The sequence below is a fragment of the Ambystoma mexicanum genome, chromosome 4p (genome assembly GCF_040938575.1).
Source record: "Ambystoma mexicanum isolate Mex_15411 chromosome 4p, UKY_AmexF1_1, whole genome shotgun sequence".
NCBI lineage: Eukaryota > Metazoa > Chordata > Amphibia > Caudata > Ambystomatidae > Ambystoma > Ambystoma mexicanum.
Window position 1 is genome coordinate 769,541,373 of NC_090927.1, and position 24,338 is coordinate 769,565,710.

The following is a 24,338-nucleotide window of genomic DNA, read 5'->3' on the forward strand; positions in this document are numbered from 1 at the left end:
TTTTAAAACCAAGATACGATACCTTTGACAGAGTGGTCCTGCACCGCCTGTGTGCTCATTCGAAGGTCTCAAATAAAGTATCCAGCTGAGAGTTGACAGAAGTGAAAGAAAGGCAAAGAATTGTGAATCGAAGTGGTCCTGCGATGGGTCAAGCAAAATCCTGTGCATAATCGAAAGTCTTCAATGTTGATACAGTAAAGCAAGTTGGTAGCAAAGTAGATCAAGTTGGTCCGAACCCAGCAGAGGGAGCTCAATTGAAAACTTCATGCTAAAGCAAATGTGTGTTAAAATAGATAAATTGGTCCAAGCCCGGCGCAGGGAGACTAATTGAGTACATTGTGTTAAAGTGGATTTGAACCCGGCAGAGGGGAATCCAAAGAGAGTATGTGAAAATCCTAAGAAAATTGTGTACATGCGAAATACTGAAAGGAAAGGGACTTTGTTTGTTCGTTGCATCAGGCCCTCTGAAAGGAGAGACTTTGAATGGTGAAGAGACTTTGGCACAGAAGGCCATGATGTTGAAGTTTTGAACTGCACCGTTGTGCTAGAGAAGCCACAGACGGTGCTAAACCCGAGTGTGCTGCCTTGTCCCATTCTTAAAACGTGGGGAAGTGGAGCCAACGGCTCAGATATCCTGACATTTGATTTCTTGAACAATTTATCTTTACATAACATTGTTTCCCACACTATTTGTATTCAGAGGTAAGTTTTGGCTATAGGTTTATTAGTATAGGCCCTTTTATTTTGACAAGACACCACTTGGACTCCGTTATTACTATTTGATGGTTGAAATTGCTCCCATCTTTAGATTTAGGATTAGATGGGCGTTTTTCAAACCCAACTGAATATCAATAAACACCCTTGAAATGTGGTCACTTGTGTCCGTCTTACTGTTGATACAATGCCTTCCTTACAATCGACATTAATCCATCCCTCTTCCTCGTCTCAGTTGTTGACTAGGAAAGCCTGGGAATTCAGTGTCCACATTACAATAAGCCATACAGGAGTGTAGTATAAGTCATTGGGTGTTACTAGGAGTTAGCCCTCAAGGGTTGTTTAAATCTAATATTCTCTTGCCTTCCTGGAGTTTGTCTTCCTCTATGTGGTCCTCCCGCAGATAACCACCCCCAGGGTCAGTGTCAGGTAGCTTTTGCCTTTCCCTGGCCACGTAGGAGAAGCTTCCCTCCAGAGAACCAGTGACAACATTGCTAGATTTGTCACAGAGTGTAGGAAATGAGTGGGCAGTGAATATGAGAATAATAGGAGTGTGACTGGGGAGAAGGTGGATTGGTAGTAGTAGTGTGGAAGAGTTAGTAGTAGTGTGGTGTAGTGTGGTGTAGTGGTAGTAGTGTGGAGTAGAAGCTAGTAGTGCAGAGGAAGTAGTAGTAGGGAAGTAGTAACATGGAAGGAGGGAATAGCAACATCAAAGGAGGGAGTAATAACATTGAAGGGCTGAGGCAAGCAGCAGAAGGAGCAAGGGACAGAGAAGGAAGATGTAGTGAGTAGAAAAAGTGAAGGTGGGTGGAGTTACCTGCAGGAAAGTACATGGAGGAAAATAACAGATAGAGACCGGGAGATCAGAGTGTGAGAAGAAGAAGACAGAGTTGGGCAGAGTGTCTGAAAGGCACATGCCCAGAAACTCTGGTAGCTGTGTGAGAAACCTGAAGGTGTCCCACCCACCAGTGCCCGGGGATATGTCATCCAAATGGACAGAACACAGCCATCGCTTTTGGATCCAGTTTCTGGGGGTGGACCAGTGCGGGATAATCACCAGGATGAGGGGTCTTCGGGGAGTGGAAGTGGGAAACTGAAGGGTGAGACGCGGTATCCCATTCCCTCTAACAGCCATACCTAGAAGTTCAACCCCCCCATCTCCCCTTCCTGACACAAACACTTTCTCATGGTCAGTTCATTGTGAGCGACAACGGACTAACACCAGAGCCGTATAACTGACATGTCTCAACACCATGGTCAGGCAACACACCCGACTCCCATCACACTTCCCCACATGGATAAAAGGCGGAGCACGAATGCACACTCTGAGCGAGGAAAAGCACATGAGGAAGCAGCAGTTCCAGGATGGCAGTTTAACACAAGAAGAAAGGCGGCGAGATCGGAGAGGGTTGCAAGGAGGGAAGTACCATTGACCTCTAGAAATTCATATTTTCATGAGCCTTGGAAAGTGAGAAGTCTAAGACCGGGAACTGAAGCTGAACAATCCTACACTGTGCATCAAAGGTATCCGGGGCGATCCTGTGTCAATAACCAAGGCCGGGAGGAGCAATTGCAACTGTGGTACTGTCCTTGGCTCCTGCAAGAAAGACGCACCAGTAAAAGCAGCACAGCTGGTGAGTCGGAGAAACTGATACAAAATCAGCTTGTGTTTGAACCAAGGTTGCAAACGGCAACATTGTATGAAGAATTCCACAAATGACAGTGTTTGAAGCACATGAAATGAGAGGCGCAAACAAGTGTAAACTAAAGGAGTAAATGTACTTTAAAACAGCCAAACATGATACAGTGTAGTCCGGCGCCACGTTGGTGCTCATTCGAAGGTCTCGGTTTGGTATCCAACTGAATGGCAACTATATTGTAAAAGGAACTTTATATCAAAATGGTCCTGCGACGGGTCAAGCTAAACCCTGTGCACATTTGAAAGTCTTCGATAAGTGTAAGGTTAACTGCAATTGGTTCGAGCCCGGCTGAGGAAGACTAATTAATTGCACGCGGACACCTGACGGGGGCTGAGACCTTCAATGAGGAGGTGCTCGACTAAGATTCTGTCAGTGTTAGAAATCCGAGGGAATCCCAAAACACTCATCTAGGATGCAAGAATCTAAGTATTTACAAATGCATGAGCTCATTAGGTGGGACGTCTTTTGAGAAGACTCAACGGTCTAATATAGGAACCACTGGGACTTGCCCAACTACAGCTATTCACACATGCAAAAAGAACCACAAAAATATACTTTAGGGGCAAACCTTAAATATGCTCAATAAATCAGGCTGACACAGTGAATATCTTATGTCTCTTTGTATTATGTGACAATAGCTTTATATCTACCAAATCGGGACAAGCACACTTGATACTGGTACGTTTTCTAGTTAACTTAAATATAAAGAAGGGATCTGAGCCCGGCTGGGGGGTTCTAGGGTGAACTGTGAGTCACCAGAGAAAGAATAGTTTCCGCCCATTAAAGTAAAGGGATCTGAGCCTGGAAGAGGGGCATCTGCAGTAACGGAAAAGGTATCTGAGCCCAGAACAGTGGGATCCACAGTAACGGAAAGGGGATCTGAGCCCGGCTGAGGGCAATACAGGGTGAGAAACCCGAAGTAGAAAATAGCAAAAAGAAAATAACTTTCTATTTTTGTTTTATACATCAGGCCTTCTGAATCAAGAGACTTTGATGAGGAAAGAGACTTGGGCACAGAAGGCCCTGATGCGTGTAATATAACTGTGTCCTCGTGCAGAAGAAGCCCAAGAGTGTGCTATGCTCGAGTGAACTGCCTTGTCCTGTGCTGAAAACGTGGGGAAGGGAGGCCAACGGCCCGAACATCCTGACTTATCATTTTGTGCACACGTCTTTCATTTTCATGAATATTACCCCACACTATTTGTAACTTATCGCTAAGGATTGGCAATAGGTTGTTTAGTGTATGCCCTTTTATTTTAACGAGACTCCACTAGGACTACATTATTATTATTTTGATGGTTGTAGCTAGCTCCCATACTAGATTTAGGTTTAGATAGGCGTTTTTCATCCCCATGTGAAAGTTCAATAAACACCCTTGAACTGTGGTCACTTGTGTCTGTCTTACTTTGCTACCATGCCTTCCTTGCAGCTGCTAATGTAAGTGGTAGTGAAGGACAAGTTTAGAACGTCACATCAGGAGTCTATATAGAAAAGGCAATTGCCTTTAGGTTATTACCACCAGCAAGATAGAGAATAGACAGTAGTGGTCAATATTCACTATATACTAAACGGCTGACTAGGCTGGAAAGCACTATTTCTAGCTGTGCGAGTGAGTAACGGCCCTAAGGCACTGCCAAATAAATCAATAAAAACAGTTTCACTTTCTCTGTGAGTTGGAGTGTTCTTTGAACCATGAGACAATGTCCCACGGCACAACATTCTCTACCTTTTCAATTTATCTTTTAGTAGTTCCACACAATTTTACCACAGGAATTTGCACCTTACAGATGTGGGTACTTTGCATCATCCCAATAGGTTACCCAATGGCATGCCCTACCTAACCATCTTTCTATTGCATATGGTGTACAGCTTTTTATGCTCCCCTTCTACTTCCATAGTTACAGTACAGTATAGAGCACCCTCATACAAAACACTAATGCAGGTTTTGGCCCTTTCTACTGTAAATATTGTAGGACTGCCTATGCTGTGGCACCATCATACCTGCCAAGGGCATGCACCACTGAATGTCACTTGTGTAGTTGCCAATGAGCCAAACGTTAATAGTGGCCACTCTGAATGTACAACAAATAGTTGTCTGCCCACAGGCCAACTTCATTCTGATGCATGCATGTGTGGAACGTAGACAATGGGTATATAGTGTCAATCTTTTATAGCGGTTTTGGGGGGTTGGCATGATGCACGTGAGAGGACTCTGGGAACACGCCTCGGTATCTTTGTCATTTGGTTACTGTAAGAAGCGGTCTTACTTGACCTGATGCGCTCCAGATGTTTTAACCTACTTACAACTCCCATTATCCCTCAACACTGACAATAGTAACTGGGGGGTGGGTGTTATGAGAGCTGCTGGTATTCCAGAATGTCTGTTGAGGAGGAGAGGGTGTTCAGTTGAAAGGGCGGAGCAGAGGATGGACCTGTTGTCTCTCAAAGCCGCCAGATGAGCATTTTACCCACAGGTTGCCAAAGTGTTAAGTAATGTCAAGTGATGTGTTTTTTAAAAAATTCCCACAGGTCTGGTAGCAACAATCCTTCTTAGAGTGAAATAGCACACACACATAGTTCTGTTTTGGCAGTTTGAGGTGGTGGGACAGAGCCTTGTCTGACTCGGGAAGAGTTGTGCTGGGGGCGGGTACTGTGAAGGCATCATGAAGTAAGACAGACCACAGATTCACTTTTGTTAACTAAATGGATTTATTTATCTTAATTGTCAGGATGGAGTAAGGCCTAACTTGCCCTAAGCTAAGTTGTGATTTCCCTACCTAAAGAAACTAAGGCCAGTCTGTGTCATTAAGTTCAACTCAAATGTCTGTCTGTGTCTACAACCTATACTTGCCCTCAGCTCTGGCTTATTTTCAGCTTCACCTTTCTCAAGTTCAAAATAGTTCCAAAAGGTCTCTGGGTTTCTTTCCCCAGGTTCCACACAGCTCCAAGAAACCTTGGGGTTCCCTTCTCCAATTTCAACACAGTTCCAAGAAACCTCGGGCGTACCCTTCCCCCAGTTCAACAAACTTCACAAAGTCTGAGGGTTCTCTTCCCCAAGATGGCAGCTCCTTCTACAGAACTGCAATCAGTTTGAGTCTCAATAAATAGTTAAAACAGTTGATTTCTTTCACTTCAGCACTTAGCATGCAACACAGCCTTCGTATCTTGGCTTTCCTTACTTCTTTCTCAAGTAGGGGCTACTCGGTCTAGGCGCAGTTGTCAGACCACACAGTCCACCAATTACAGGTCACGCAACTGATAACCCTTGGCACTTTGTGATGCTCTTGGTTTCACTTTGTTCTTCCTAAGACAAAGAGGGTTTACCCGGTCTAGGCGCAGTTGCTGAACCATAAGGTTCACCCATTATAGATCAAGCAACCGACGACCCGCGATACTTGGTTATCAGCTTGTGTATCTTCTCTGTCAATCCGTATCAAATGTCAGCAGTCAATGCCACTTTTCTTTAATAGTCTTCTGGGTGTTCCACCACATGTTTTCTATTCCTTAAATATCTCTGTGCTCACTTTTGTTTCAGACTTTTCTTGATAGCATTGTGTTTCAGAAATTCTGTTAGGCCTTGTATCAGCACAGGCTTCCTGTCTGAACCAGTGTCAGTAATCCAAATTCACTATAGTTTTCTCCTTGGCTGTTTTTTGGCTTTACCATAACTTGTATTCCATTCACTCTGTAGTGTTCATCTTTTTCCGCCACCTTCCTTTCACATTGTCTAATGCTCATCAATTTGCTTTTCATACTTGCTTTCCACTTAATTTATAAGTGCTCATTAGGGCTTTCACTTTGTTCAGAAATGCTTCTTAACGGTTTCACACTACGTTCATAACTGCACATCATTCACTTTACATGTGTGCTGTATTTTCACATAATTTCCATATCTGCTCTTTAGTTTGGTATTCAATAAATCTTGTTTCATTTAAAAAAGTACTTTGCAATTGACTCGGTATCCAACATTCTTCTAGTCAGTTTCCAAACCCCACTTTTAGAAGTTTCAGTTAGATCGGTAATTGCAAATGTCCAATTCCCGCTCCTGGAGCACCTTGGTGCGAGTGTTCACTTTTCCCCTTTATCCACACTCACCAGTGCTCGGCTGCTCCTGAAGGCATCTTTGCAGTATTCTTCAGCTTCCGCGTCGGGAGCTCCAGGGAACTGCGCTCGCCACCTGTGAACCTCGCTGCACCGGCCCACAGCAATATGAAGTCTTCTGTGTTCCCCAGCTCCAGCTGGGAACATGCACCACAGAGGACTACTCTGACCCTCTCACTGCCCGTTCAGGTTGTAGCATTACTCTCACCCGTTGGCAAAACTCAGCGTCCTCCCTGCCGGCCCCTCTGCAGCCTGCTCCTCGCCTCGCAGCTGGGTCCTTCTCTTTAGGCAGGTTATCCTCTCCTCTCTGTCGGTCTCTCATTTTGTGCACCTGTGGCGTCTCAATTGGTTGCAGGTGCAAGTCCTTTGGCTGACCACAGTTGCACCTATTAATGGGACATGCTTGATCTTTACAAGGCTTTTCCTCCATAGTCCTGTTCCTCGTCCCAATACAAATGTGTCACACCCCGTTCGCCCTCAGCGAATCCTGCTATCTTGTTACATTCTCGTGCTTTTCACAGGCAACCCGTGCATCGCTCCTTAAGTGTAGATTCTACTGTCTAGTGAGCTGTGCTTCTTGTTTTGTGTTTAACCATGTCCCGGATTCCCAACCTGCTTCTAACTGCCTGGATTGTCTACTCCTTTGCCCCTGGCTGTTGCGACGCCTGTCCTGTTTTCATGGACTGCTTTCTTCGTTGATGTACGAACCTTTGACTCACGTCCCCTGGAATTGGCTCGTTTCTTCCCCTGCTGTTACAGATGACAGATTTTTTTTCTCAACTGACTGCTTTTCTGGTTATTCTAGGAACATTGGCTCTGCGTACCCTGGATTTGGCTTGTATTTTTACCTTGTTGTTCTCGGACGCCTGGCTCAACATTTTTACTGCTGGGAACTCGAGTTTCTTATTTTTTTTTTTTTATTTGATTTCTGCAACTACACTCAGTGCTTCCCATGCTTCTTTTTGGCTTGTTGACTTTTGCTTCTTGTGAAACTTGTACCTTAAGGATGAAACTCATGTTTCACAAACTCAACAATACCCTTTCTCATACTGCATTCCCTAGACTGCGACCTCGTCCCGTATGGGTCAGGTTTCCCTTTTGCTGAAAAGTATTATCACGGTGCATCTGGCATTTTCACTGGACTCACCTGTCCTTCTGGACGTCTCTGGGAGGAGGCTGCTTCCTATCAGGTTAATCCATTCTCACATAACCAGGTAGGAAAGGGGTACTAGTGGAGGGAGGTGGTTTTTAGGAACCTGTTGCTCATCACTTGTTTTATTTTCAGTTGTATGTGTTATTTTTCTTCCATCTAGCTCTGCTGGTTGCTCCTGCTTTTTCTCAGCTGAGCCCCCAGTCTGGCAGGTTATTCTCTACACTCTGCGCTCTCACAGGGGTGGGGGGGTTCTTTGTCTCCCTGTGAAAGGAGACCCCAATTGCTATTGCAATAAGGGTTATCTGGGTCAGAACGGAGCCCTGACAGATTAAGGAGCCTAAACTATTGCCATACCGCGATGGATCCGGGGACTGATCCTATGGCTGTGCTGTTGCAGGCCTTTTCTAATCTCCGTGCAGATATGGCAGCTGCCCATGCGTCATTACACCAGCGCATGGATGTAGAGTCTAGAACACCATTTGCCCTCTGACGAATTTGGGGATGGCGCTGGCGCTTCTCCACCTTCTGCTCCACAGTACCCAGGAGTGGCACCCATTGTTTTGCCTGGTCCTTTCCCATTGGCCAGAACGTTTTATGGGCGATTGTCAGGATTCCATGGTACATTTCTAGATTTCCAAAAACACATACTTTCAGAAAACACTTACTAAAAAGATTCATGTAAACATTCATTTTTAGTTTCACCATTTACATACTTTTAGTGAAGGTGTTAGTAGAATGATGTTTGGGTTATGTTTTGGATGGGTTGAGAATATGTAAATTTTCCTTAATGAAAACCTGCAGGAAGCATTTGTTTCCCCAAAGCAAGATGGGGTTTCCAATCAACAACAGTGATTGGTGGAGAAGAGTGGTGAGGTAGTTTGAATTCTTTCAAGAGTTCTAAACTGCCTTTCATTCGAGTTTCCCTAGAGATAGGTCACAGTTTCTAGAGCTCAGCAAATAAGTTTTAAAAGTAACTCAATAATCTTTGAACCAGAGAAAATCCATATCTAAGAAGATTCCAGTGACATTTGGGTCATATTGAGAAGCCGAAGAAGAATTTCAGAAGAAGAAAGCTAAGTTGCTAAGTTTCTTTAACTGAACTTTAAAAATACCAGTTCTAGTAGTTGTAAAATAGATCTGAACATTTGAAAGCGCTTCTTTAAGGATAAGGCTTTATGGCAAGATTTGTAAAGTACTGTGTGAACAATTTTGAAAGCTGCAAGTTTACATGCGCATATTTGAAATGAAATCTTAATGCTGAGTGCGTGTGTTAATGATTTAACAATAGCGCGAGTAAACACATTAACAGTCGAGCAAGTAATATATTATCAGTTGTGAGACGGTGATCGCTCGTGTTAAATTCATTACTATTACCCTTTAACACTAACCCAGCTAATTTTTTTGGTCCGTTCGACGCAACCGTATAATATTTTCTTTTGTCTCGCGCTTACCTCATTCGGACATGGCACGGGCCACATTAGAGAAAATAACCTTTGCACGTAGTTTACGTGCCGCGCTAACGTAATTAAACTTCCAAAAGGGAAAGTTGAATCTGAGTTATTTTGAACTGCGTAATTGTGTCGGCAGCTTTTGGTTTTGAAGAATCTTAAAATTTCAAGTTGTGCTGAAGGCAATCCAGTCAGCGGATCAATCATTTTAAGTGAGACAACAATATAAAAGGAAGTAATTGCAGACAATACTTCAAAATTAATTACATCAGTTATATTTGAAATGAAATGAAAGCTGGTCAGTATAATTGTTTTAAGAAGTAATGTACAGAAAATAAAAGAAAATATTAATAAATTAGTAAAAAGTTAAAGAATACAGACAATAGATGAAAATACTGAATTTATTATCAGACAAGTAAGAGAGAAAGTGAGAAACACTTGTCAACAATTGAAATAAGAGTTCAAGGAAGAAAGTTTGCAGTAAAGATTCAGAGACAGAGAGAGACTAGAGAACAAAGGAGTTACTGAACTTTCAACTGCACAAATATAGAGAGCCTATCACCAACTAAGCATAGGCAGCAGGTATTAAGGAGGAGGGTGGCAAAATATTAAATAATTATTTTGAGTAAGGTTGAACAGACAGTAACTGTAACCTACATATTGTTGTCTTTTAGATATCACAGACACTGAGACATCTAATCCAGTACCAGAGGGCGTCAGTGAGAACAGAGCCAGTCAAGATCTGCATTTATTTATTTTCTCCATTCCCCTTGGGTTTGCCAGCTTGGTAGTTATATCTAATAGGAGACTATTGGGCAGGCATACTTAGGGGGTCTGGTGGGCCAGCATCACTCCTGCAGGAAGATTAAAGACTGGACCTGACAGCAATCCTTAGAAATATAGGACATTCATCAACCAGTGCAAGTTGCATTTCCTTTGTCGCCCGTTGGCTTTCCCAGATTCTACTACTAAAGCAGCATTTGTGCTCTCGCATCTGGGAGGGACAGCAGCCGCATGGCAAACCCACTCCTGGAGGCGGACGATCCTGCATTGTATGATTTCGACACCCTCCTGAGAGCTATGAATTCAGTATTTGATGCCAGATACAGGCATCGGATTTGGAGTTTCTGACTTTGGCACAAGGAAAACAACCCTTGTTGTCTATTTAGTGCGATTCAACCAGTTAGCAGCAGAAACTACGTGGCCAGAACAGAAAAAGGCTGCTGTTTTCTATCGCGGCCTCTATGATGAACTAAAAGACACGTTATCTGTGGTTCCATCATTAACTTCTGGGCTTCCGGAACTACTGGATCTAGTATTACAGGTAGATGCCCGCCTGATACAAAGACGCGGTAACGCAGAACCCCTGATATATGTCCAGTAACGCAGAACCCCTGATATATGTCTAGGTAAAACCAAGACTACACCCCCTCGCGCTTCTGGTGAAGCAGAGCCAATGAAAATCGGGGCTACGTGTGGCCCTTTGACGAAGGAAGAAAGATAGAGGCAGATGACCAATAACCTCTGTCTGTGAGCAGACAAGTCATTTCATCCGTGTTTGTTCTAAGCGACCCGTGAAACGAGCAGGAAACGCCAGGAATCGTCCATAGAGCAAGTCTTTTTCCTTCTGGCTCCGAGACCTCCACGTCTACCATACGCATATACTTACCCATGACTTTCTTTTTTGGGGGCCTGTGAATTCACCATACCGGTGATGATCGACTCTGCAGCAATGGGTAACTACATGGACTAGCAACTTGAAAATGAGAATAAACTTCCCATACAAGCCAAAATGGCCCGAAATTGTGCATGCAGTAGATGGTTCTTGTCCGTTATCAGAGAGAGTAACGGAACAAACTGGACCCATCCAGTAAGCACTCAAAAAGGACACGTCGAAGAAATTACCTTTGATCTTACAGCCACTCCTCAGTTCGGTGTTAAATTGGGCCTCCACTGGCTGAAAAGACATAACCAGTCTATCGATTGGGTCGGCAAACTGTGCATTTTTCTTCCTCGTATTGCAGAAAACGCTCTCTATCACCTGAGATTCTTACCACACCATCTCCCTGTTTAGCGCTCCTTTCTGGTATTCCCATCGTCAGCGCCACCACTCAAGACCGTTACCTAATATACCTACTTAATACCAGGACATCACTGATGTGTTTGACAAGGGTCTGTCCGAAAACTTACCACCACATCAGGACTATGACTGCCGATAGATCTGGTACCTGGTGCCCCCCTTCCACACAGACCATCTACTCGCTCACTAGCAAAGAAGAAGATATTCTCAAGGAATAAATACATACAGAAGGCCTTACGCATGGGCCACATACGCCCCTCGCATTCCCCGGCTGATTCCCCTATCTTTTTGTACCTATGAAGGAGGGGGATTTGCATCCCTGTGTGGACTACAGAGTGTTGACAGCTATTACAGTAAAGAACTAGTATCCTTTACGTTTAATCTCAGATCTGCTGAACAAGCTATGTCCCTCAGTTACCTTTACTAAACTCAATTTAAGAAGGGCATTTAATCTGGGTCCGTATAAGGCATGGCGATGAGTGGAAGATTGCCTTCAAAAACGAAATATGGTCTATTTGAGTATTTTGTGATGCCTTTCGGCCTGTGTAACACCACTGCTACTTTCCAAAACGTCATCAACAATATCTTGTGGGATATATGATTGTTTTGTGGTGGTCTATCTAGATGATATCCTGATCTTTTCCGAATCGTACGAGAAACATCCCCAGCACCTGCAAGTCATCCTACAAAGACTGAGGGATAATGCATTGTTTGCCAATGCAGAAAAATGCATGTTTCATGCCGCCACTGTTGAGTTTTTGGGATTCATACTGTCTTCCTGAGGGTTCCAGAGGAGCAACATGAAGATCAGTGCAGCCCTTGATTGGCCAGCACACACCAAAGTGAAGGCGTTGCAGTCCTTTTTAGGTTTTGCCAATTTCTGCAGGAGATTTATGCCCCTTTACTGGAATAATTGTCCCTTTGAACCAACTAACACGACCTTCTGTTCCGTTTTTGTTGGATGAAAAGGCACAGGTCGCATTCCAAGCCCTAAAAGACGCTTTCACATCGGCCCCAGTCCTGCAACATCGAGATCCCTCTCTGCCGTTCTTAGCGGAATGCCGATGTCTCAGCCATGACAGTATATACTATCACAGAGATGCTCCTCGACAGGCCGATTGCACAAAGTGGCTTATTTCTCTCCGACTTTGTCAGCATGTGAGAGAAACTATATGATAATGAAAAGAGAGCTTCTAGCAACCAGAGCTGCTTTTAAGAAATGGCAGCATCATCTCTTGGGTGCTAGACACCCAGTTGTAGTATACTCTGATCACTGTAACTTACACAGTTTGTCACAGGCCAAGGGCACCAATGCACGCCAAATATGTTGGCATTTATTTTTTCCATGTTTCATTTCATTGTGACCTATCATCCTGGTCCATTACATGGCAAGGCAGATCCCTTATCCAGGCTAAGAGGGGACCTTGACACTGCCCGTGTTGAATATTCAATACTACCCATTGATTTTGTGACCTGTGTTTGTTCAGGTTCCCCATCATTACTGGACACTATTCGGGGATGGGTGAAAAGGCACCCGTCTGACATTGAATCCCTGAAGATGCATATCATCAATGGTTTGCCCTACTTTCAGGAACAGTTGTACATGCCTGATGAAACAACAAGCTTAACTGCTATGAAATGGTCACATGAGGCCAAGCTGGTTACCCATCTGGGCCACCAAAAGGTGTTATAACTGTTACAAAGGTGGTGTTGGTGGCCTCACATGAAACAGGATGATGTGGACTATATACTGAAGTGTGGTATATGTACTCAATGCAAGACGATCGCTGGCAAAAAGGTAGGCTTGTTACAAGCAACGCTGATACCACACAAGCCCTGGTTAATGGTTTCAATGGATTTCATAGTGGAAATGCCGCCCATACAAGAGATGACTACCATATTGATGATCGTCAATGTCTTCACTAAAATGGCACGGTTTGTACAATGTCAGGGTTTACCTTTGGGTTCCAAGTTGGCCGTTTTGTTTTTTGCGAGCATCATCCGCTTCTTTGGTTTGCCCACCATCCTTGTTACAGACCACAGGCCGCAGTTTACATCTTGTTTTTGGCTGGCGTTAACCAAGTCTTTAGGCACTGATGCCCGTTTTTCATCATCATACCACCCTCAGACAGATGGCCAAACAGAGAGAACCAATGCGGCTATGAAATAGTTCTTATGCTGCTTATGTCTGCAGTATCAATCTAACTGGCTCACAGTCCTAAGAGCAGCCAAATTCACCTACAACAACTCTGTCCATTCCTCAGTGGGTTGTTCTCCCTTTTTTCCACTATATGGGCCGTATCCATGCATTTTACCACACGTCCTGCTGGGTCCATTGCAGATGCCAGCTGCTAACATTGTGGTTCGCTCATTGTCGAGTGTTTTCTCGGCTGTGGCACAATACCTACAAAAGGCCCAGGACTCCATCAAACAGCAGGCCGACATACACTAACCTCCTGGTCCCATATACCAGCCTGGGGATAAAGTGTGGTTGTCCACAAAACATTTACGCATTCCAGGTAAACGCAAGCTTCTCCCATGATACGTGGGGCCATATCAAATCGACAAATGCATTAAATCCAGCCGCAGTCCATCTTCTGGTACCCTCCACATGGCATGTGCATCCTGTTTTCCATGTTGGCCTGCTTAAACTATATGTAGCAGGTACATGAATGCCCTAGAGACCTGCTACTGTTAAGGTACAGGGCGAAGACGAATATGAGATACAAGCTATTTTAAAAACCCATGTCAGGAGGGGTGTCCATTACTATCTGATAGACTGGAAAGGCTATAGCCCAGAAGACAGGACCTGGGAACTCGTTGCTCATGTGCATGCCCCCCGGCTTTTGCGTGCATTCCATACTTCTTATATGCATGCTTTGCAGAGACAGGTTTCTTTGAAGGGGGAATACTGTCACAGCCTGTTCATTCTCAGCAAATTCTGTTGTCTTGTTACCTTCTCGTGCTTTCCACCAGAAGTGGCACCTGCCGTGGCGGCTCGAGCAGAGCGCGCACCGGCGGATGGCAAGGACTGCAACTCCCATAATGCCAATGGGATTGAGCTTGTGACTGTCACAATTCAGAGCAATGATCAAATACAAGAAGTACTCACCAGGGATGGTGTACTATACCTCACTTGCTCTGGTTGTGTAGAACAACCAGGACCCTGAAAGGCTCAGGTCTCCTCACTCAGACGCAGACCTTCCCAATGATACACCTCGCTAGCTAGTGACAATGTGAAAGCTAGGGGAGTAAATCACTTGAAAGGGCGAGAATCCAGAAATATCACAGGGAAACACCAGGCTGGAATCAATAAGAGAGACACAGAGCAGTAAGGTCCTGGATGAGAAGATTATGAATGCCCCCGTAACGAGAACTCACTACTGGGTGAAGATGTAACCAGGTCTTCTATAGGTGTTTGTGGAACCTCCTTCTTTGGTCTTCCCCAGGAAATGAAAGGCAAGTATTAAGGATGTGAGGGGCCACAGAGTATTCCTACCACCCTTAGACCGGTGTATAATGACTGACAGGACTCTTACCGTGCAGGGCAGCTTTGGAATTCTGAAAACGTGTTTAGGGAGAGGTAGCAGGAGGGAGAGGAAGGAAACGAGGAAGGGGAGGTTAGTGAGGGACTAGGACTCAGGCGACACAAGGGATGCACTAGTGTCGGGTTGGAGCACAATCAGCAGAGCACCCAAAGTCCTGTGCACAGGGAACAATAGGAGTGGGAGGAGCAGCAGTGACAGGAAAGGACAGTTTACAGGAGGTATTGGAAACTCAGAATGTTGACAGCGGTTCAGGAGACAGTTGCCTTCCAGCACTGCAGTGTAGTTTGTGCCTCAAAATGATGTTAGGCTCAGGGCAATATAATGCGGTAAGCAGAAGGCGGCTGATTTCTTTCAGCGTGATCACATGCGCTGTAGGACTGCAGGAGGCGATGAAACGCCGCTGATAGCGGAGCCGGGAGGCGTTCCTTGAGTGCAATGCCAGAATGGAATCCAGGAGTTGGGTAGGAGACAGTCACAGTGTCAAAAGGTAGGCCGAGGTTGGAACGGTGTGGTCGTACTACGAAAGCAAAATCTGTAAGCAATAGGAAATCCAGGGACAGGCCGTAGTCGAGGGATAACAGGCGGCAACCAGAGCAATGGGAGGAGACAGCTGGAATCCCAATTACAAGCAAGGTCAGCAACAGGTAGTCAATCAAGGATCAGCCAAAAGGCGTAGCACGGAACAGATTCAAGGAACAACAAGCTTCGATGCAGAAATCGCAATCTGAAACACCGGGCAACGGGACGTGCTTAGTTTTAAACGCATCCTGGGACACTGCGCTGTCGTGGCAACGTAGCGTTCTGTGTCACATGACCATGGATGGTCTTAGAATGCAGCATTGCCACGCAGCGTCCTGATAGTAAACAACAGTGACAGTTTCCAATGCGTGAGAAAAGGCTGTGCAGCTGACCTATAAGCAGGGGTGTTGCTAGGTCTGGAAAAGATCCAGGGCTCCGCTAATGGCGGGACGGTTGGGACTCGGGGCTAGCTAACCTTTTAGTTGTAGCCCCTGAGCTTCTATCCGGGGCTACAACCAAAAGACCCGGGGCTATAGCCCCCTAAACCCCCCCTCCTAGCAATGCTTCTGCCTATAAGCGAGCGAGAGTTGTAATCGCAGCAATGCACACGGAAACCTGGATCCGATGAGGAGAGGAGGATCTGGAGTCATGACAGTGACGTAGTCACGTGTGAATTGCTGACACAACCCGTAAGCCTGCCGTACCGCTTTGGCGTTTGTATGTAAATGCTCAAGGCAAGCTACGCAGTGCTCCTTAACTGTAGAATCTATGGGCCAGTGAGCTGTGTTTCTTGTTTCTTCGTAGTTTAAAGATTTCCCAGATTCCCGACCTCCTTGTTACCACCTAGATTATCTACTTCCCTGCCCTTGCCTGTTGCAACGCCTGGGCTGTTTAAATGGACTGCTTTCTTGGTTGATGTATGAACTTTTGGCTCACATCCCCTGGAACTGGCTTGTTTCTTCCACTGCTGTATAGATGACTGTTTTTTTCTTAACTGACTGCTTTCCTGGTTATTCTATGAACATTGGTTCCGCATAACTGGATTTGGCTTGTATTTTCCCTTGTTGTTCTCAGACCCCTGGCTCAACACTTTTACTGCCAGAACATGAGTTTCTTATTTTATTTTTTCTTGGATTTCTGCAACAACACTCCATGCTTCCTATGCATCTTCTTGGCTCATTGATTTTTGCTTCTTGTGGAACATGGGACTCTTATTTCAAGAACTGAACAATACCTTTCCTCATACTGCATTCCCTAGACTGCGTCCCCGTCCCATACGGGTCAGGTTTCCCTTTTTCTGACTAGTACCATCACAGCGCATCTGGCCTTTTCACCTGACTCACCTGTACTTCCTGACGTCTGTGGCAGGAGGCTGCTTTCTATCAGGTTAATCCATTCTCACCATTACAAAACCAGGTAGGAAAGGGGTACTAGTCTAGGAAGGTGGTTCTCAGTTATAGGCCTTCTTTTTCTTCCCTATAGCTCTGCTGGTTGCTCCTGCCTTTTCACCTGAGCCCCTAGTCTGGCAGGTTATTCTCTACACTCTGCAGACTACGCTCTCAGGGGAAAGTCTGCCTCTGAAAGGAGACCCCAATTTCTATTGCAATAGGGGTTATCTGGGTCCGAACTGAACCCTAACACAAAGTGGTGAAACTGACTAGAAGTATGCATAACTCCTAGTTGTCGCTTCCTCATCCCAGTCTTAAAGGCATGATTGTGGGCCACTCTGTGTGTATGGAAGGGATAAAGACTGAACGACAGGCTGTATTATTCCTGGTTGTTTACTCCCTGGCTCGGCATAGGTTTGATATGCCTTGTAATCAACAAAAGGAATGTGAGGTGTTTTTACCTTGCCAATATAAAGAGGTCCTTCTAGTTGCTCTCTTTCTTGTACTTTTATAATAATGGTGGTTCTGAGGGTCATTTTGTATGGAGGGAAGGGGGAGCTGTCAACAGTACCCTATAAAGACTTCAGGGACTGAAGGTTCCTTATGAAAAGGTCATATGGAATACTGTGTTTCACCTAAGGACACCCTCCCTCCATTCCCCAGATCTCCTCCACCCAGGTGATCCTCCCTTGCATATCCACCCCCAGGGTTGGAATACAAAAGCAATGTTCTTTCCCTGGCCACCTGTCCAGAGGATGTTGGGGAGGTAAAAGTGAGGAAGCCCTCATGTTTCTCGCAGTATCCAGGTATGCTGTCCCTGTATTCTCAAAAATGCACTGATCTTATACTTGTAGTGCTGGTTTTGATCCCCTATGAACCTTGCGTGCGGAGAAGGTAGAGTTGTGGTTCGCTGATTAAGAGTTAGGGGTGCCTTATTATCAGAGCCATCAACGTTCACTTTTTTAAGCCATTGCTTATGCGGTTCAAAACTGGATTTTATTTTAACAAAATGTGGACAATTTCACCTGGAGAGCATTTGAAGATGCTAACAATAGCCTGCTCATCATCTGCAGTAATAAAACCATGGGGCAGAGGTGAGGGATCTGTGCTGCTATGGGGAACAACTGGGCATGGCATTTTACTGGAAGCCACGGGGCCAGGTGGCCCTGATGCAAGGTAGGTGCAAAGAGGGATCAGGGTTACTGTGGTGCACATATGCAGTACACAAGCGAGCGATGGAGTGGGGATCTCTGGCATCATGGATGCAATTCAACTGTCAATTTGGGTGGATAGTCTATCAAGTAAGGTGTGGGGGCATTGGGTGGATGGCTAAACGTGCAGAAGTGAAGATAGTCCAAAAAGCAACGGTAGTGATACTTGATGAGGCTGGGATGGAAGGCATGGGAGGCTGCATTAAAAGTCTTAGCTTTTTCCTCACTGATATAGTGTACATCAAAAGATGTGACCAGTGACTGCGCCTACTGTACTTGTCCCTGTAACTTAACCTGTGAAGCCAGTCCCCATGCTCCTTTTGTACAGTCTCTCTCAACAGACACGCATTATTGATTATGAAAAGCAAATGCTATTTCTGTCCCCCCATATCAGTGAAAATTCTTTGCATCCAGGAGCATAGAACCTGCAGGTGCTATGCCAGGCGAGTGCAACCTTCGGCTTTCCAGATTTTTTAGACTACAACTTCCATCAGCCCTAGCAAGCATAGTCAATGGTAAGAGATCAGGGGGTTTATAGCCCATCACATTTGGAGAGCCAAAGGTTGCAGGCACTTGGTACTAGGCTCTAATGTGGGCACCTGAAAGTCTTTGTTCTTCATTCAAAGGACACACCTGTCCTTTCAGTACCCCAGCCCCATCACCAGGATCTTACGAAGGTACAGACAACCCCTTTCCCACCAATAGTGTCAAACACTGGTTTACTGAGCAATGCCTCATCCAATGCCTCATCCTTGTACCTCCACGCCATCATGGAGATCGTAGGGGGGTTGTTCTGTCCCTTGCACCTTCTCCAACTTCATGGTGTCATCCAGGGGCAAATGCCTCCCCCAAGACAATCTACAGCACTGGTAATGGGAGCAGAGGTGTTGGGCCAATGAAAACGAGCATACAATATATTAATGTTATGGCCCCTCATAAATGGTAACAACACATTACTGTAAACAGATAAAACTCTTCACCTGCCAATTGACAATGATTGACATCACCGCAAATGGAACACATAGTGCTGTACCCTCATATCAAACTATTCTAATGGAATGAAAACATATATTAGCTTAAAGTATGAGGTAGACAAGAGAGCAACACAGTACAGCACAGTAGCTTACCCTCCATGATGAAGAGAAGTTGGCTGTTCCTCGAAGGCACTGGAATCTGGGGTCACCAATGTAGGCTAGTATGGCCACATAAAAACATTCATCATGCTTGCTTTGCCCATAATTCCAGTAAAAATATTCCATGCCACTTCAGGAAAACATGTCCATACTGGCTGGACCAATGAAGGTCAGAATGGTCACGCAAGAACCCTCATAATGTTGGCTATGCCCAAAATATTTTTTAAGAGAAACAATACAGACGCACTAACAACGTGCACATTTATTCCAAGAAGATACATGGATCAAACGAAAATGCCACAGCCAACGCATTTTTGTATATACATTCCATATGTATTCTGCACAAGCTTTATTAAAATCGTAATGCTACCTTACATGTTGATGGTGTAATTACTAATTTAAATCATGTGCAGAATAAATGTGTAATGTACAAACAGAAATACATAAAAGTGTGGTGTGGGATTTTCTTTTGATACAAAAAATGTCTTGGAATAAATATGTGCATTGTTCTTGTATCTGGATGTTTAGTGTTAGAAAACAATATGTATAGTCTTCCCTCCAGAGTTGGAGCAAGCACTGATTTTGTAAGAAGGCCCTAAATGGCCTAAATGGCAGTAAAAAGGCCATGTCACTGTACAACAATATGGCCATAGCATTTCATGACAGTACCCCACGTAAAGCATCTATTCACACACTTTCTTATTGGCGTTCCTCATTTTACAGTAATTCCACAGTAAAAAGATAAGTTTCAGTGCCAGTCTCAGTGCATTAATTGCTTTCGCCCCCTCACTACCCTACCACTAAAATCATTGGCCCTCCTCTCATCACCCCCTCACCCGTGAGCACTGCATTCCACACATACACGCTTCACCATGTGGATTTTGCATAGACATTCACATGTGGACACATACATACAAGCTCACTCGCAGACAAACCCTTGAATGCAGACATACATCATACATACATAACTGCTACACTTCACTGATCACGTTCTCAGCTTACTGCTGTCAACTCTCTCTTCCTAAATATCTTCCTTCTCGAGCTCTTCGCTCATCTGCCTCCAACTCCCTCAGGGCGAGTCACTTCTCCAAGCAACGAGTTGGTGGTAGATGTCTTTCTTCTGCTGGGGCCTCCCTCTGGAACAGCCTCCCTGCCCCCTAGAAACTTGAAGAGAAACATCTCCGGTTCCGGAGGCACCTCAAAACCTTCCTCTTTGTTTCTGCTTTCTCTCCTCCTCTGCCCTGCTGACTTCCTGGCTGAATCTGACATTGCACTGGTTACCCGGCCAACCTCTGATCTCTGGCCCTGGTCCCCTACCCCGCCAGTTGCTCACCTGCATTGCCTTCCTGGTAACCCCCGCACTTGGGACTGTTCTGTATCCCTACTAGTCCCACTACCAGCACTTGACACCTGGTGTCTGCACTTACCACCTGCAGGCCGTTCCTTTACGTATTGTTATTTATTCATCCCATGTACTGCACTTTCCCTCTCCCCCTTCCCATGCACTTGCGCGATCTGAATGACACCTGGCCTAGTAGGATAGTTGTCTGTCCTCCCTGTGTGCCCCCTCCCTTGCCTTGTCACCCTTGAAACACCTGTGTATAGGCATGTTACAAATGCCATATCATATCACATGCTGGGCTAGATGGTGCACCCCACATTTCTTGTCAGTCAGCACACTGGCTGCCGCAAACTGTTTGTGCGCATATGAGATGCGGTAGGGCCAGCCTCTTAATATTGCAGTGTACGTGTTCTGCATGGAGCCATTCAGGCACCCCAATCCACATTTGTTTAAACTGATAGCGGGAGGCTCACCCCTGCTCAGAGGAACACAGCACTGTCACCCATCCAAACAAAGCACCTGGCACTGTATTACATGAAAGATGGAAATCTCGAATGTTAATCTAAATGTGCGTTTTATCAGCCTAAACAAGGAGGTGGCGCTCTTGCTTTCCAACACAAAAGCTGACCCTGGAATGGGGGGTCGTTGACGAAACACTCCGGTCTAGCAATGGTGCGAATAAAAACCTTTTATGTCTCTTAATGGCAATAGTTCTCTCTCCCACAACGATCCAGCAATATTATTATTATTATTATTAATAAACAAATGTATAAAGGGCACCTTCACCAATAAGTTTTCTTTGCGCTAGGTCCATCAGACAACACCACCCACACCCTGGGCTGCTAAAATAGCAAGGTCTTCAAGCGTCATCTAAACTCATAGTGGTTCTCAACACCTCTCAGAGGGAAAGGCAGCAGTGCATTGCACAATTACGCCGCCGTGGCTGAGAAAGCCCGGCCATCAATTGAAAGACAAAAGCGTGGAACAGTGAGCAAATAGGCAGTTCCAGAACGAAGACTGTGCACAGGAAGATGAGGATCAAACGCGTCCTATAAGTACTCTGCCCCTTGACAATAATATGCTCTGTGCCCTAAGCACAGACACTACAGGCACTTAAATTCCACACTTGTAGCTACCGGTAGCCAGTGCAGAGGCCACAAGCGTGATGTGAGCGCCATAAGGAGTGTTGGTCGAAATAAGGGAAGCCAGGTTTTGCAGAAGCTGCAGAAGCTGCAAACGGTGGAGTATGTAATAGCGCTCTGCTAAGAACAATGCATTACAATAGTCAATGTGACTGAACACCAAGGAGGCAACTATCAGAGGTCGCAGATGACTAGGCAGGAAGGGAAGCACCTTGCACAGAAGCGTGAGATGAAAATGGCCGGCTTTGCAGACTACACTGACCTAGGTGGCCATAGAAAGCGACGAGGACAAGTAGACACCCGAGTTCTTCACCACTGTCACCGGAATAGGAGGAACACCCAGAACAGGCGGCCAAAAATGAGAGGCCCAGAAGGCGGAGATAGAAGGGGATCCAGGCAATATGCCATACCCCACATGCACCTCAATCATTCATACAAATGGTATTTTTGTAGGTACGACTCAAATGTTTTATATCATCTTTTAAAACAATTATTGTGTGATTTATGTAATTTGAAATGGTTTATCATGTTTTCCAGCCAATGTCTGTGCAGCGCTGTAATAATACCCAGAGGGGACCTGGTTTGCGCTATAGAAAACTACATCAATAAACAAATTATGCAATCCCTCGTGCAGTATTTAAACCTGTAATAGCTTCCCTGGTAAAGACTGTATGATGGATATCTTTCTCACAAGAGTAGAATGAAATAGGTAGGCACTATTTTGGTACAAACATGTTTCTGCTATGCATCCACTGTTTCTACTGGATGTGCGTTTCTGATTTCCACATAAACACACATTTATTTGCGGCTGCTGCTTAATTATTAAAAAACTGTTGCAGACCTTAAACTATTTAGATATTGCCTGATCGCTCTTTCAGAAATGTTCTTTAAATCTGTCATTCTTAGCCAATATTTAGAGAAAAATTCTTACTTAGTGTGGGGTAATTCTACAAATAACTGCACTGTATATGACAGCGCCGGTTTGGTGTTCAGGGCATTTTGTTTTTAGAAAGCTATTTCCCAGCGCTAAATAAAAATAAATGTGAACTACATTAATTACGAAAGATCCATCCTATGATAGGAATCGGTTGAAATAAAATGGATAGTGACTTACCTGCTCGGTTATATTTTCAGCCAGGTTCAATAAAGAAAATATGTGTCCTCATATGAACAGTCTGGATGACATTAGTCTACCAGACTACACAATAAAACAAAAGTTTCATTTGTAAGGAAAAAGAGCAATGCATACCTTGGTAGCATGATGATGTCTTTGAGAGGTGGCTGAATCACAATTTCAGTAACATAATACTTTACAGTGTCTGAAAAACAACAATACATCCAGTGTGAGAAAAGTGTATGTAGTTTCTGTACACGATTATTCATTTTCAATCATCATTCCCATCAATGGCAAGAAAGGTGGAATGTGTGATTGTGAGGCATCTATTTAGGGGCGTACCAACAAAACTTTAACCTTCATCGTTTGCATAAATGGGTATTTTCCTAACAGTCACACATTTTGCTTATCTGAAATTGCCAGAACCCTCTGCAGGATACCCGCCATGGTAATATGATTGACGTGTGTCTGCACACAGGCCTGGTAAATGTTGCGCATATATATATTTTTTTTTTTAAACTGACCACGAAATTAGTTGCTATTTTGCATGCAGCCATCGTGTTTTAAAGCATGCACAACGAGAGGTGTTTATATAAAAGGTAATTTTGTATTCGTGCCTTACTGAATTGTTTAAGTGTTGGTAAGAAACACGTATATGAAAATAAAATTACAAGGAAAACTGTTTATCATAATAGGAAACTCAGTTGGGATTTCTGAAATATCTACTTGAAAAGCTAAATTATACACATTTACAAATATACGCTGACTAAGGTATGTCAGTCATTCTGCATGGAGATTGTCCATTGCATATCTTCATCAACAATAACAATCTCAATGAATGACATATTTGTTAGTCAATTTCTCCATCCTGTTAAAGAGGGTTGATGAACAATGAATTGCTAAAACAATGACTATGAATTGCTAATTTGATTGGCTTTGTTTCCTTGTACTGTTTTAAAACAAAAAATATTTAATTTAAAAAAGCACAGTGCCAGTTTGTTTTATTGAGACAAGGGTTGGGCCAGCCAATTCGTTAGGAGAGGTATGGTATGGTATATTAGTTTTTTATTTATTTACGAGGTTTAATCACTGAAGTGATTTTTACAAGTGACAGGCAATCTTGAACAGTAAAAGAAGTAAAAATGGAAAAATGTAGATGAAACAGCAGAAAAGGGACAAAGGAATGTAGTAAAAGTAGACAGTTTTAAAACAGAAAGAATAATGTTTTTTTAAAAAAAAACTGGCACCCCCTAGATCAAAGGTCTCATGGGTCTTACTAAGCTCTAGGTCTCGGGCAAGAGCTCCATTAGTTTGTCGCTGAAAATTAAGTCCAGAATTGTTGCCGCGCCTAACGTCCATGATGGTCTAAGGCCCCCAATTAACCGAGCCCACCACAGTTCTAGTTAACATCCTGAGTCAAACTCCTGCATACCAGCACCTACCGACTTTCAGAATACACCCACCGGCGCATGACGACCTGGGGCACATTCGTGTCCAGAATTGGCCCGTATCACGCCTGGACGGCGAAAGTAGAAGCATCTGATGACCGTGCCGAAACAAAACATCAGGCACCCAAAATGGCCACCGGGGTCCTGGCCGCGAATTAACTGCAATCGGAGCGGCCCCGACATCAACAGCCCGACCCTGTCAAGAGGCGCCGAGGCATCGGAGGCGAGTGAACACCTGGCCGACCCACGCCGGTGGTGGAGACCCGAGCGCCCTTCGCCGGGGGAGTGGCGGAGGTA

At 44.6% G+C, this 24,338-nt stretch overlaps 1 protein-coding gene across 3 annotated transcripts in view; it reads right to left on the bottom strand.

Moving 5' to 3' along the window:
- The window catches only part of UBE3D (ubiquitin protein ligase E3D), a 1,234,197-nt gene that overhangs the window by 865,075 nt on the left and 344,784 nt on the right, over positions 1–24,338 (bottom strand). For all 3 annotated transcript variants that reach the window (XM_069606318.1, XM_069606319.1, XM_069606317.1), the window contains exon 6: positions 22,729–22,798. In XM_069606318.1, the coding sequence (XP_069462419.1) occupies positions 22,729–22,798 (70 nt within the window). The remainder of the gene's footprint in view (positions 1–22,728; positions 22,799–24,338) is intronic.